Raw genomic sequence first — 13,794 nt, forward strand, 5'->3', positions numbered from 1 at the left:
TTTAGTGTATTTTAATCTTTAAATTAATATTCATAGCTTATCTCTTGGCAATTATAGATGTAGATGGATATTTTGAGTGTTTAAATTTAATTAATTAAAAGATTAAATATTAATAAAACAGTCGAATGGAATATGACAATGACGAGTAAATCTGCTCCTATTTTAATAGAAGCTGTGCCTTTAGCTTTCATTTTTGACCAATTCGATTATAATTTATTTTGAATCAAGAAAAATAAGATTTGAGCAAACCCAAAAAGGTCAACACTTTTTAATAAAAACACTTAATATTAATTTGGGTAATAATGGTCTCTTAAATGTTCAACAAAAATAAATAAATGCATATGAACGGTGAAAACAAAATCCTCCTGTATATAGAGACACCTTTTTTTACGTCGCAAGGTTGATAGCAAACAATAACACGAATCCGGGCTGATGTACTAACAAAAATTTATATTTTTAATCTAAAAATCTAAATCGCATCGGTTAAGATCTTTAACGCGTATTTCCGCAATTATATTTAGTCTGACCGTGAGATTTCATAAAAGTAATGCGGATAATTGTAGCTTGCTTTGCTTAAACTATTTGAGGAACAAAAAAAATGTTTCTTTCATATTTGCAGCACTCATATTTATTGTTTTCCTTTTTAAACTTACAAAAGACTTCAAGAAAGCATTCTTTGTCCAGTGTTAGATATTTACACAAAACATCTCTTCATCTACAGCTTGTATTTTACAAAGCAACAAAAATGATGTCGGATTAAACTAGCCTTCATCACACACACGCACACACACACTCTCATCCGCGTGACGCTTTTCATTCAATAATGATTTAAAGTTACAATCCATACAATTCACATGAGGGTCCTGCGTCAGTTTAAAAAATGAGTTTTAAAAAAGGTCTTTGTGTAAATGCACGTATTGATCCGTTTGCCAGGAGACGAGGGTGATGGACGTGTGAAGGGTCACCATGTTCTGCCGTACAGAAGGTTGGAGCTCACCATGCTGTTCGTGTACTCGATGAGCGCAGCGTCAGTCATGAGAGGAGGACTGGGAGACATCTCCTCCAGATCCTCCGCGGACCCTAAAGCTAAAGTCTCGCTGCCCATCACGTTCTGGACCGGCGTCGGTGTGCTGGAGCCGTTCTGACACGGTTTACCGTCCTTCACGAGCACTGGCACGGCCACGCGCCTCGGGGACTGTTGCGCGCACAGGTTCGCGGTGTCCGGCTGCTGGGTCGCTTTATCCTTCGCCTGGCGCTTCATTTTATACCTGTGATTCTGGAACCAGATCTTGACCTGGGTCGGGGTCAGGTGAATCATGCTGGCCAAATGTTCCCTCTCCGGCGCCGACAGATACTTCTGCTGCTTAAAGCGCCGCTCGAGCTCGTACACCTGCGCTTGAGAGAAGAGCACGCGCCGTTTCCTGCGCGGCGCCGCGTGTAAAGTCACCATAGATTTACTTGCGTCCATGCCCGGTAATGTGCCCATGTTCATGCCCGCTGAGGGACCCATAAACCTGGAGACTTGAGAGAACAAGCAAATTAATATTAGTGTTAATGATAATAATAAACTTTATTTATGTAACACTTTTCAGGCATAAATGCAGTTCAAAGTGCTTTACATAAAAATATAGTCAAACATCAACAGCATCACATTCGATAAAAACGTGCATCAAACATAAGAGATTAAATAAATTAAATGCAACATATACAGGATAAAATATGAAAACATATGAAGGATAAACATTAAAGTCAAAAATAATCTGCTACCTCGCATCTAGAAAATTCTAAAACATATAGGAGACAATTTATTATAAACATAATTCAGAGAAACTAATTAAATGCCAGTTAAGTTTCTTTCTTTCTTTCTTTTTTATACTAAGTGTACTAGCTTCCCATATCTGAAGTTTTTGACGCATTATACAGTTAAACTCATAAAAGCCTAGGCTATTATTTAGTATGAAACAAAAATTATTTTAATTAATTTGGTAGAAATATATAGCCTAATTATATTCTTTATCATATATAGGCCTATAGCATTTTTTAAATGATTTGCTGTTTTACGGAAGATGCAAGTACAAAACATCCAGTTATTTAGGCCTATCATCATAAATTAAATCGAATACAAATAAGAATTACGCAAATAAAGAGATTTAAAAGTGCAAACCGAAAAGAGAAAAGAATTAAAGGAAATTCTATATCTCTATAAAATGAAAAAAAGCTGTACGATTTACTTATTTTCACTCATAAAATGCATGAATTTAAATTAAAAAGGAAACTGCTAATTAAGGGTGAAATTTTGAAGTAGAAAGACTGAAATGTTTTCTTGTAAAACGTACATTAAAACGTAATATTTTTAACTTCGAAAAATAATATTTACAGTCTATCTATCTATCTATCTATCTATCTATCTATCTATCTATCTATCTATCTATCTATATATCTATCTATAGGCCCATTTATTTATTTAGGTTTCTGATGTGTGAGCAATCAATGCATTATGTATGTTATATAATCTAAAGAATTCAATGCATAATGCAAGCCAAAATTATGTAAACAAGAAGACAGTAAGACAGTATGTAAACAACACTGTCAAAAAAAAAATCTTAAATCAACTTAAATATTTTATGTGCTTCCGATATTTTGAGTTTCTTTTGATTAAACCAATATCCTTCATTGTATTCATTTCAATGAACTCAACATTTTAAGGCGACCAGGTTACTTTTTTTAAGTTAATCCAACTATATATTTTTTACAGTGAAATAATGGATTTTTTTTCTCTATGTGCTATTCTAAATTGGAAAATATTAATAAATTAATTTTAATTAACGTGACAGCTTTTTTAGTTTGATAAGCTATACAGAATGAATGATTCTTTTCATCGGACTCACTTGTCGGGTATCTGGGCTCCGGGTTCGAGCCGTACCAGGCCGTGGCGGTCGCGCCGGTCCTCATGCTCTCCTGGTAGGACGGCAGGTCCCCCATGGCCCCGATAGTCCCGTTGCAGTATCCTCCCATGGCGCTGTGCGAGAACTGCGAGTGCGGCATGTGGTAGGTGTTGTGGCCCATGCTGTGCTGCTGAAGATTCGCCTGAGACACCTGAGTCTGTCTGTACAGAGGAGACGCCAGGCTCACGCTGCTCTCCATGGCTGCAAACTTCCTGAAGGTCTCCTCGATCGGGCTCAAAATATCGCTCACTGAGAAAGGCGTTGAATGTTTGGGGCTCAAGGACATGGTTCAGCCCGCGAGCGAGTTTGCTGAAGCTGCCACAGGCCCGTGGATGATGTGCGACCGCCAGACGCCAAGTGTCCTCCGTGCGTAACCGCGCTCTCTGAGCTCCGACTGTGCGAGTCCTGGACGCTCTTATTTCTGCCTTATTCCCGTCAGACTGCTGCTGTACGACAAACACGAGGGGCGGAGCAACGAGCCAAACGAGCCATTGACATCCTGGTAATTGAAGAAAATACTCACGGAGCAAAAGATACACAAAGAATGCCATCAGAACGGCTCCGCTCGCAAATTTGTATCATTTTGAGTTCCAAGTGCGTGGCGTCAGCTTTTTTTACATAAATCTATCCAAGCTTTCGCATTATGATAAGTGGCGCTCACAACCCGAATTCTCCTCTAAACGTCGGAGATTTCTCTTTAGACAAACTTGAGAGCTCAGTTTATCATGTAATGCGTCAGGTTAGGCTACAATTTCATTTTCACAGTTTATGCTAAAAAAAATCAGAAGGATTTGATAGGCCTATTCATTCCGCGCCAAAACATCAATATGGATTATAATTCAGTGTGTTCTTATTAAATCGCAGACACAGCGAATTGGCTATTAGTTTTATTTAAATGACAAAGTCTAAATTATTTCTTTTTTAATATATACAAAAGTTTGAAACTGTTTTTATAAACTCTCCAAACTATTTAGTAAATGATTGCTTACGCGTGTGCTTTACTTACAAGATGAAATCATCTATATATCAAATTCGTGTGGTATTTTTCAGTATGCAAATTGAGGACCTCTTAACCCTGTGGAATATGAAGTCAGAGGGCATGGCCAACATCACAAAACACAGCAGTGTGTTTCCAGACCCACAGTCCGCACTGGGCCACCTTTAAAAAAGAGCGAACGAGGGAAAGTTGATATATCTGTGAATATTCGCATTTTCTGCATTTATTGCCTTGGAGTCAAAGGAGTCAAAGGCAGAAGTTCGAAATGAAAGCGCACAAAATATATCAGGTAATCCATCGATATGTGCTAGTTTGTAGTTTTAGAATGAAATAAGAAAATGGTCTGTGAACTCACACAAACAAAGCAGGTCAGAAATGTAATTATTCGAATTCCTTATATCGATGATTTAAATTCGGTCTGTTTTTGTTTGATAAGGTCTTAACTTTGGCACGTTCTTGTGATTCAAATGAGTCCACGTGGAAGAGTATTATGCATTAACAGTTAAACCTTAGAAACGTTGTTTGTTTTTGTTTTCGTAAACTGACGAATATTCCCGCTTTTTCTCTGGCCGTGTAATCTGTTAAACACGCACGATAAAGAACGGAGAGATTCAGATTTATTTTTCATTTAGTCGGCCTCTAAAAAAAAAAAAAGCAAAACACATCATATTTGAAAAGCCACTGAAAGTACAAGACTTGGAACAGTTGCATTATTTCCAGATATGCCATGAAACGCGTGGAAAGGGTCAGAGGAGCGCGTGCATGGCGCGCAGTGATGTAAATGCAATCTTATGCGTTATCTACATTTGAAATGCAGAACGGGGCTAAAGGGACTTCATTTTAGATTCATTTAATGTGAAAAAGCAAACTGGAATTGTGCAGATTTAGCAGAATTTCCAAAACAACAAAGAACGGATATTAAATCATTGCGTAAAATACAATCAAAACAAACTGACATTAATGTATTGCCTATGTTATTACTTTATTATTTTTTGTTTATGTTATTGATGATTATGCTTTTGTTAGCTTTAGTATTTGTGTTTTATAAAATGTATTTTGTATTAAAGATTTATTTGTCATTAAATCATAAAAAGTGGTGCTAAGGATATTTGTGGCTCATGGCTCCAGATCGGAAAGCTGCACGCAACCGCGAGAGTTTCTTTGTCGAATCTGCTTGATTTGGTCCTCAAAGGCTGTGTGTGAATCTCCAGGTGTGCATGTGGCACAGTGGCGCGCTCGAGGACGCATTCCAGCCTGTGATGAGGTGAAAGGTCCAGCGCAAGTGACAGAGCACTTAAACAGCCTTTCTTCTGCTGTCTCCCGCAATTAATGTTATTGAAGGACTGAAATGATGCTAATAGTTAGGCAGAAAGCCTCTGGCTGTGTGGAAATACATGTATCTAATCAGTTTGCCACTGCATTTTAATGGAATCGCGTTTATAGAAATGTGTAAGTTAAAAAGAGCATCTGAAGAATCCCCTGCAGTGATGTTGAGATGAGATGAGGTCTGAATGAATGATAATAAAATCATTAGCATTTGCCTAAATGTTTTAATATTTCTACATATTTCTTTGTGAGCAGACTTCATAAAGACTCGAACTGAATTGTATAGACCTGTAATTTAATTTTTCATGTCTTATTAATTATAAAAAGACAAAATATTGTTTGTTTTATTTCTAAACTTTTTTTTTTTTTTTTTTGCATGACAAAAATGTTTTCAAACAAAACTCTAACGAAATAGAAATAGGAAAGAATCAATCAAACTGATCTTTTCTATTATTATTTTCTGAAATAATCGGGAATCAAAATGTCAATAGACAATAGAGGACTTTTATCTATTTAATTTCAGCTTGTGTTTCTTCCTCCTCCTCTTCTTCTTCTTCTTCTTCTTCTTCTTCTTATTATTATTATTATTATTATTATTATTATTATTAATTTAGCCTATTCTTTATCCTTTATCGCTAAATGGAACATTGTTTTTATTTTGCAACAAAACTCAAAATGTATCTATTATTTACTTGTGTATGTTATAACGTTTTTTCTTTCCTTGTAAAAATATATACTTTTTATAATTATATTACAAATTGTAACGTGCAACTTGCATATAAATACATGTTTAATAGTCTAACCAAATATATTCCCAGTATATTGTTTTGTTTGTTTAGCTCTATCACGATAATATATCTTTAAAAATTACGCTAATTGTTTATTTTTAATATAAATGCAGATATCCACAGTGACGTGTCAGGTAAAACACAAAACACTCAAGATACATTACGCGTAACGACGTGTTTAAAACGCATGGCAATTAGATATTTTGTGGCACGAAATAATGCACAAAAACCAGAACCATAACACGCCATTTACTACATAAGCACCATAAAAATATATTTTATTCACGGAAGAGAAAACTGAATATTTATGCTTAAATCAAATAATACATAACATGATATATTTGAATGGTCAAGAAAAATGTGATCGTTGCTCGTTTTCACGTGAATTAGAAACGAACATTTCATGAAACCTTTACTGTGCGCGTGAAACACTAAACAAAGACAACATATCGACGATTTCCAGGTGTTTATATAAAACAAAAAAGAATAATCCGTGATTGTGGTGATGAATTAATTTGTCATAATTGTGGTATGTGATGACTGTTTTGTTTTTTATCAACGCTTTTCTTGTATTCTGTTTCTCTCAGCTTACATTTTAGCAGTGTTTTTCAAATAATTGTATTTTGTCAAAGTAATCCTATAAGGTTGTTGTTAAAATATATATATATATATATATATGACAAACAACCTTATAGATCAATTTACTTTGACAAAATACAATTAAATACAATATATATAGGTATCTCAATAAATCAATATATATTAATTTATAACAATATTATAAATTATTCAAAGCAAACATTTTTCCCTCAGTCCAAATATATCCAAAACAAAACGAAGGGTTTTTAGGCCATGTTCTCTGTTGAATTCACATCTGACCTTTAATCTCCTCCCCCTCTTCAGTTGAGCTTTACATCAGTTCTTTCTCACATACCTCTCTCTCTCTCTCTCTCTCTCTCTCTCTCTCTCTCTCTCTCTCTCTCTCTCTCTCTCTCTCTCTCTCTCTCTCTCTCTCTCTCTCTCTCTCTCTCTCTCTCTCTCTCTCTGGTTAAATGAGAGAGCAGTATAGGCCAGCTGAGCTCCTGCAGTGTTTGAAGAGGTGACCCACTCTGCCCAGTTTAAAGACTGGGTTCAGAACACCTGGCATCTCCACGGCGGACCCATATCACCCCATCTAACCAGTCCCTTTTTAAAGTTTGCTGTCTGGTTTTACTTGAATCCATATTAAATAGAATTAGCTTTATATAAAAACCGTGGTGTCCTCATTTAGCAGCTAGCTTTAGCTTTGCTTACAGTGTTTCTGTGCTGCCAATTTTGTATGCTAATGAATTAGCGTTAGATACACTGATGAGACAAAACATAATGAGTGAATATTGTTGATCATCTCCTAACAATGCCACGTATTAGTTTTTCTAAATTGCTAAAACACTAAACCTCATTCTCTGAACCAAATTCTCAATTGCCTAAACCAATTTGTCGAATAAATCACTCTTTCTGTAAAACATTAAACTAGTTCAGGTAGTCAAAACACTGTTTGCAAATCTCATGCACTCTTTTTGCAAACCTCTAAACATTCTCACTAAAACACATTTAGCAACTGTGTAAAACTGACTCAAAATGTTGCCCTGAATGTTGATAGCAACAATGGATGTAAGCAATACAGTAGAGGAAGAGTGTGAGGACGAGGAAGAGCTGTGGACAGTCGAGGCTGGATCTGCTTTAGGGGTTTCTCTTGTCCTGCAGAGATGACATTGCCTGATGTGGACACAGTCCTGAAACATGCAGACGTGAGGCTGAAGCAGAAGACATCTCTCACTGACCTTGATTCTGCAGTTGCACAACTCTTCTGAGTGTACATGCTTTTCATTTACAGTTTGTACTGTAACCTTTTTGGCTTTTGTAGCTGCTGTGTCACATATTTTCACAGCAAGTGCTGAATATGCAGACATTCAATAGACCTACAATATTCAGGACAATATACTTGCAGTGCATACAGTATACCATCTATTCATCTTAGTTCTGTAAGTTGTGATTACTGTTTTACATAATTGCAAAATGTGTTGACTTTGTTACAATATACTTTTTTTCTGTAACTGCATGCTTTGGATTCTGTGTCCTCTATTTTTTGATGTATGTCTAACCAATGATCTGTGTTTATAATATTGACTCGTGTGTGTGATCTGAGAGCATTGTTTGATGTTGAGCACAGATTAAATGTTTTTGAGGCGACTGTTTGATTTCTCCAGAAGAGTCAGAGGTTCTGTGAATGTGGTTTGAAAATTTGGTTTTGAGAAAGTGAGTGATGGTTTCAAGAAATGCGTTTTAGCAATTCAGAAAAACAGTAAGATCTGGGTAGATTAGATGGAAAGCAAACAATCAGTTCTTGTGATTGAAATGTTGGATGCAGGAGAAATAGACAGGAGTAAAGATCTGAGCGACTTTGACGAGGGTCAGATGGTTAAGGCAGAGCGACTGGGTCAGAGTATTTCTGAAACATAGAGGCTTGTGTGTGTCGCTCTCGTTCAGCTGTGCTGAGAATTTACCAACAGGAACAAAACACAAACCAGAAGGTCAACAGAACACGTCACACAATTTGAATGATGGTTATGGGATGAATGTGTCACAACACACAGAGCATCTGCTGCGTATGGAGACCAACCAGAGATCTATGACCCGTCCACTGTTGAAAGCTTCTACAATGGGCATGAGAGTGTCAGAACTGGACCTCGGAGCAGCAGTGGAAGACGGTCGTCTGGGGAAGTGATGCACCAGGATGGACTGTGGGACGATGATAAGCCGGTGGAGGGAGTGTGTGACGCTCTGGTCAATGTTCTGCTGGGAAACCCTGAGTCCGGTCATTCACGTGGACGTTTATTCGACACACGTCACCTTCCTAAACACTGCAGACCAGATACACCCCTTCATGACAACAGTCACACTGCACACATTGATCAGTAATGGTTTGAGGAACATGATAAGGTGTTCCTCTGGCCTCCAAATCCCCCAGATCTTAATCCAGTTGAGCATCTGTGGGATGTGCCGGACCAACAATTTCAGTCCACAGCGGCTCCACCTCAAACTACAGGACTTGAAGATCTGCCAGAGAAGATAGATAGATAGATAGATAGATAGATAGATAGATAGATAGATAGATAGATAGATAGATAGATAGATAGATAGATAGATAGATAGATAGATAGATAGATAGATAGATGGATGGATGGATGGATGGATGGATGGATGGATGGATGGATGGATAGATAGATAGATAGATAGATAGATAGATAGATAGATAGATAGATAGATAGATAGATAGATAGATAGATAGATAGATAGATAGATTGATAGATGATAGATAGATAGATAGATAGATAGATAGATAGATAGATAGATAGATAGATAGATAGATAGATGGATGGATGGATGGATGGATGGATGGATGGATGGATGGATGGATGGATGGATGGATGGATGGATGGATGGATAGATAGATAGATAGATAGATAGATAGATAGATAGATAGATAGATAGATAGATAGATAGATAGATAGATAGATAGATAGATAGATAGATAGATAGATAGACATTAAGGATGTCAGGATGAAGTGACATTTGCTTCCTTTGTAATGTTTGCTGAGGTAAGCAGATGTTTCGTGAAGATGTTTGTCTACAGAAGAACCCTCGAGAAAGCTTAGAGCACTCAGGTGCGTCCACACACAACTAAATGACATCGGACTTCACATGGAGACGTTCAGGTTCAGCGAAGCACACACAGAGACGTTCTGGATCAGCAGAATAACAACATCTCTCACTGAAATCACTTGAAGAAACACGACTCAGAAAGAGCTCCAGCCAAAAACATCTCGTGTGAGATCTCAGTTTAATGTCAGAAGCGGAGATACAGAATATAAAACCTATAGCTTCACATTATTGTACCCTTAAAGAGCAACTAAAAGAACCAATTTTACAGTGTTTCTCGATTGTTTACACACATTTTCTGAAAGCATGCCTCATATTCTCAGAACTCTACACACAAATCAAAAAACACACACACACACACACACACACAATGGGCAAAACCCCTCAATTCTCCTGCAAAATGAAACTTTTCAAAACAATGTTATTTCTTCTCAAAATGGTATTTTGGTTTCAAATGACACACAAACCATCATATGAATATACATTTATAATAACTAGTTGAACACTGATGTGCTCAATGAAAAACACTTCTTCTCCATTCATCATAATGACTTAGGCCTTTTTTGTTCAGTGTTACGCTTACTGCAGACAGTACATACATAAGTGTGTTGTAAAATATGTGAGAATATTGTTTCTATACTCAGAACACACAAATACACGGTAACAAATATATTGTATTTTTCCCACAAACACAATGTACACAGTACTGTACATCCCAACCAACACAAAGTTGCACATACAGTGGTTCTACATACAGAACAACAGAAGAATTTACTGTATACAGTTACAGTAGAAAAAAAAATCCAATGTTGGCATCCAATGCTCCAAAACAGAAGAGCTCCTGTTGCCCTTTTATGCTAAAGCTCTGATTGCTCATTGTAAAACTGTGTGACATGTGATGAGTCAGTGTGCATATTTAAATGGCAGTGTATTCATGGTGAAAACAAAATTTTCTGCATGAAAATTGTGCGTTTTGAAAAGAGTGTTTTAGAGCTGCAGTTGGAGTGTAAAGCAGGAATTGTGCTTGTAGTTTAGCAGAATTGGTTCAGGGGGTCAGTGCATGAGTTACATGTTGTGGTCATTGTGTCTCAAGAACCAGCATTTGTGAGTAAACAATTGAGAAAAACTGTAAGATGAAAGAGAGTCTTCTGTTCTTCCTCAGTTTGGATCACTGAGAATAATGATCTACTGGTCTGTAATGTCGCCACCTCCAGGCCAAAGGAAACACAACGCGCAATAATCCTCAATATTCCATTTACTTTAAAAAAAATTAAAGTTTTTTTTTTTTACCTATATCTATTTTGGACAGGAAATTAATAAATAGTTCACCTAAAAATATGTATTTATTAATGCTTGAATAACAATTAGGCTACATAAAACATTGCCGAGGGATTACATAAAAACTCCTACAATAGATAAATTGTACATAATTAACTCACATCTTGCAACAAATTGAGAATATTTGCAATTAAATATAAAAAAATCAAACAGAATAAAAGTTATACACAAAAAAAACTCTAAAAAAATGCTTTATTTGAACATTCAGTTTACTTGAAAGACGTTTATTTGACCTTGTTTGTAACAAAAAAAAACCTGAGGTAATAACCAAACACTTTCCCAATTACGGTCACTAACAAATTTGTCCAATAAGCAGAGCCAGGCTTGGTGACAGCCTCAGAGAACGAACAGATGTGTTGTTGTTTTAGAACTGTAAAATACTGTATAAGTTAGGTAAATTGTGGGCATATCAACCGACATCACATCTCTCTACATGAGTTACACCAGAGGTATGTGTTTGTTTTGTATTTGTCACAAGTTTTGCGACGTTCGCGCGTCATTGTGACGTCAAATCCTTCCCATACATCCTAAACCTTGAGCTCTATACTTGTGGGACATGGCGATGAAGAACTCAGCTGAGACAAGGTCAGTTTTCTGGGATATCACTTTAAAAATCTGAACCTGAAGTCCTTAATATAGACTATAATAAAACTTTACCATAGAAAATGTGCGTAGGCCATCCTTCAAATAGGATGTAAGATTGCACTGCAGTTAAAGACTCATCAAATTGATACTCATGTTTTTTTTTTGGCAATGTAGTTCAGAAGGGGATCTGATCTTTACTCTTATCGAGAATCCACTGCACGATTACATTTTAAACAAGCATGTGGACTTATTATCATGAACGAATGCATTGTAAAGATTAAAAAAAATAAAATAATAATAATTAGGCTATGTGAGAAAAGGTTTTTTTTCTGATAGTATGGACAAAACTAATCAGGGCTGGATTTCAGGAGAAATTGAGTTGAAATCTAAGCTATTGATCCTGTATTTTGTCAATGCTTCCACAGTAGGCTATCTCAAGCGTGTCCAGAGGGCAGCTGTTCTCAGTTTAGCTCCAACTTGCCTGGAAGTTTCTAGCATGCCTATACGAGCTTGATTAGCAGGTCCAGGTGTGTTTAATTCTCTGCATGACAGGATTGGACACCCCTGCTCTAGATGCTCGAGGAACCCAGTGTTGCTCGTTTAAATCGTTATAATGATACACTGCTGCCACCGGGTGGTCATTGAAGAGAATGCAGCGCGTGTGCGCCTCGAAATAAGCATTTATCAGCTTGTCAGCTCGTAGATCATTTTCGTAAAATAGTGACTTCGTAGTGACCTCAATTTCTTTAGATATCTTTTTTTTTTTTTTTTGCTACATGGCAAAATAAAAACAATGACCTGATTTCACAGCAGCACCGGAAATTATTAATACATTATACTTGTATTTACAATATAATTAATTTATAAAAATGTTCCTTTGTGAATCTTTTAGTCTTTGTTTGTTTAGTAGGCCTGTATGGTTTAGTGTTTGTGAAGCGATTCAGATCCGAAAACAGTGAGTGTGCAGAAAACATTAGAAACAACTAGGTACAAATAGGCCTAAATATTTATTTTTTTATGTGGTTATAACAATGCCCTTGGAAATCAGTTATGGGGGCCACGTAGGCATACCTTAGTCAAAAAGTGAATTTCAGTTAATTCGGGAAAGATATGAATGATTAACTATGGTAGATTTTTGAATTTCTGAACATTCATAACTTTCAAAAATATTTTTTAAATGCAACAACCTGCACATTTAATCTAGCCTACGTATTTGTATATTTTTATAACTACCACACACACACACACACACACACACACACACACACACACACACACACACACACACACACACACACACACACACACACACACACACACACACACACACACACACACCATTGTATGGGGACTTTTCATTGACATAATAATTTATGAATTAATTATACTGTATATTCTCTCCCCTCACAGACAACTGGCTGCATTTTAATTTTAACTTAAAAAAATCATTCTGTATAATGTATTAGTTTGTTTCCCTCATGAGGACAAAAAAATGTCCCCACAAGGATTTTAGATATTGCCATCTTTGTGAGAACATTTTATAATGTAGGATTTATTTACCAGGACACACACACACGCGCGCGCGCGCTCATAGCATATAAAATGAAAAGAAAAAAACATCAATAATATCGCTTTTGTTCAGAAGAAAAAAAGTTTATTAAGTTTATTACAGGTTAGTCAGAATAATTTCAGTATAAAAACAAAATAGAAAACAACAGGGAAACCATTTTCGAGAACTATTCCCAATGACTTTCTTCAACGTTATTAAATTGTCAGTAGGCTACTTATCGTGCTCTTTCTACATTTAACGAAAAGTAACATATTTGATTGTTGAATAAATGACATTTAGGCTACTGATCAACACAATGTAAAATTTCCAGCATAAATATATCTACAAACAGCACGAGATGATGATGATGATGATGATGATGATGATGAAGTCCCATTGTGCTGTTTCTGTTTCATCGAATATAAAACAATCCAACGGGGAGAAAACATTAGAACATTAAAACTCATTTAAAATATATATTTCCACATTGTAGAAATATAATTAATGATGCAACATGTGACGAAAACAACTTTACATGTTGAAAGTTCCGCCGCGTAAAAGCTGTCT

At 36.2% G+C, this 13,794-nt stretch overlaps 1 protein-coding gene across 1 annotated transcript; it reads right to left on the bottom strand.

The window, feature by feature from the left end:
• Positions 1-615: 615 nt before the first annotated feature.
• Positions 616-3,456, bottom strand: nkx2.4b (NK2 homeobox 4b). Its single transcript, XM_079584448.1, has 2 exons — positions 2,889-3,456; positions 616-1,521 (listed from the first exon to the last, which is right to left on the bottom strand). Exons 1-2 carry the CDS (start codon positions 3,229-3,231, stop codon positions 962-964), a joined length of 903 nt encoding a protein of 300 aa, XP_079440574.1. The 5' UTR covers positions 3,232-3,456; the 3' UTR covers positions 616-961.
• Positions 3,457-13,794: the final 10,338 nt, after the last annotated feature.

Source organism: Phoxinus phoxinus, assembly GCF_949152265.1.
Source record: "Phoxinus phoxinus genome assembly, chromosome: 16".
Taxonomy (NCBI): Eukaryota; Metazoa; Chordata; class Actinopteri; order Cypriniformes; family Leuciscidae; genus Phoxinus; species Phoxinus phoxinus.

Coding starts and splice junctions, on each gene's coding strand:
- nkx2.4b (XM_079584448.1), bottom strand. CDS start 3,231: ATGTCCTTGAGCCCCAAACATTCAACGCCTTTCTCAGTGAGCGATATT. Junction 1,522..2,888: donor GGAGCCCAGATACCCGACAA/GTGAGTCCGATG, acceptor TGTTCTCTCAAG/TCTCCAGGTTTATGGGTCCC.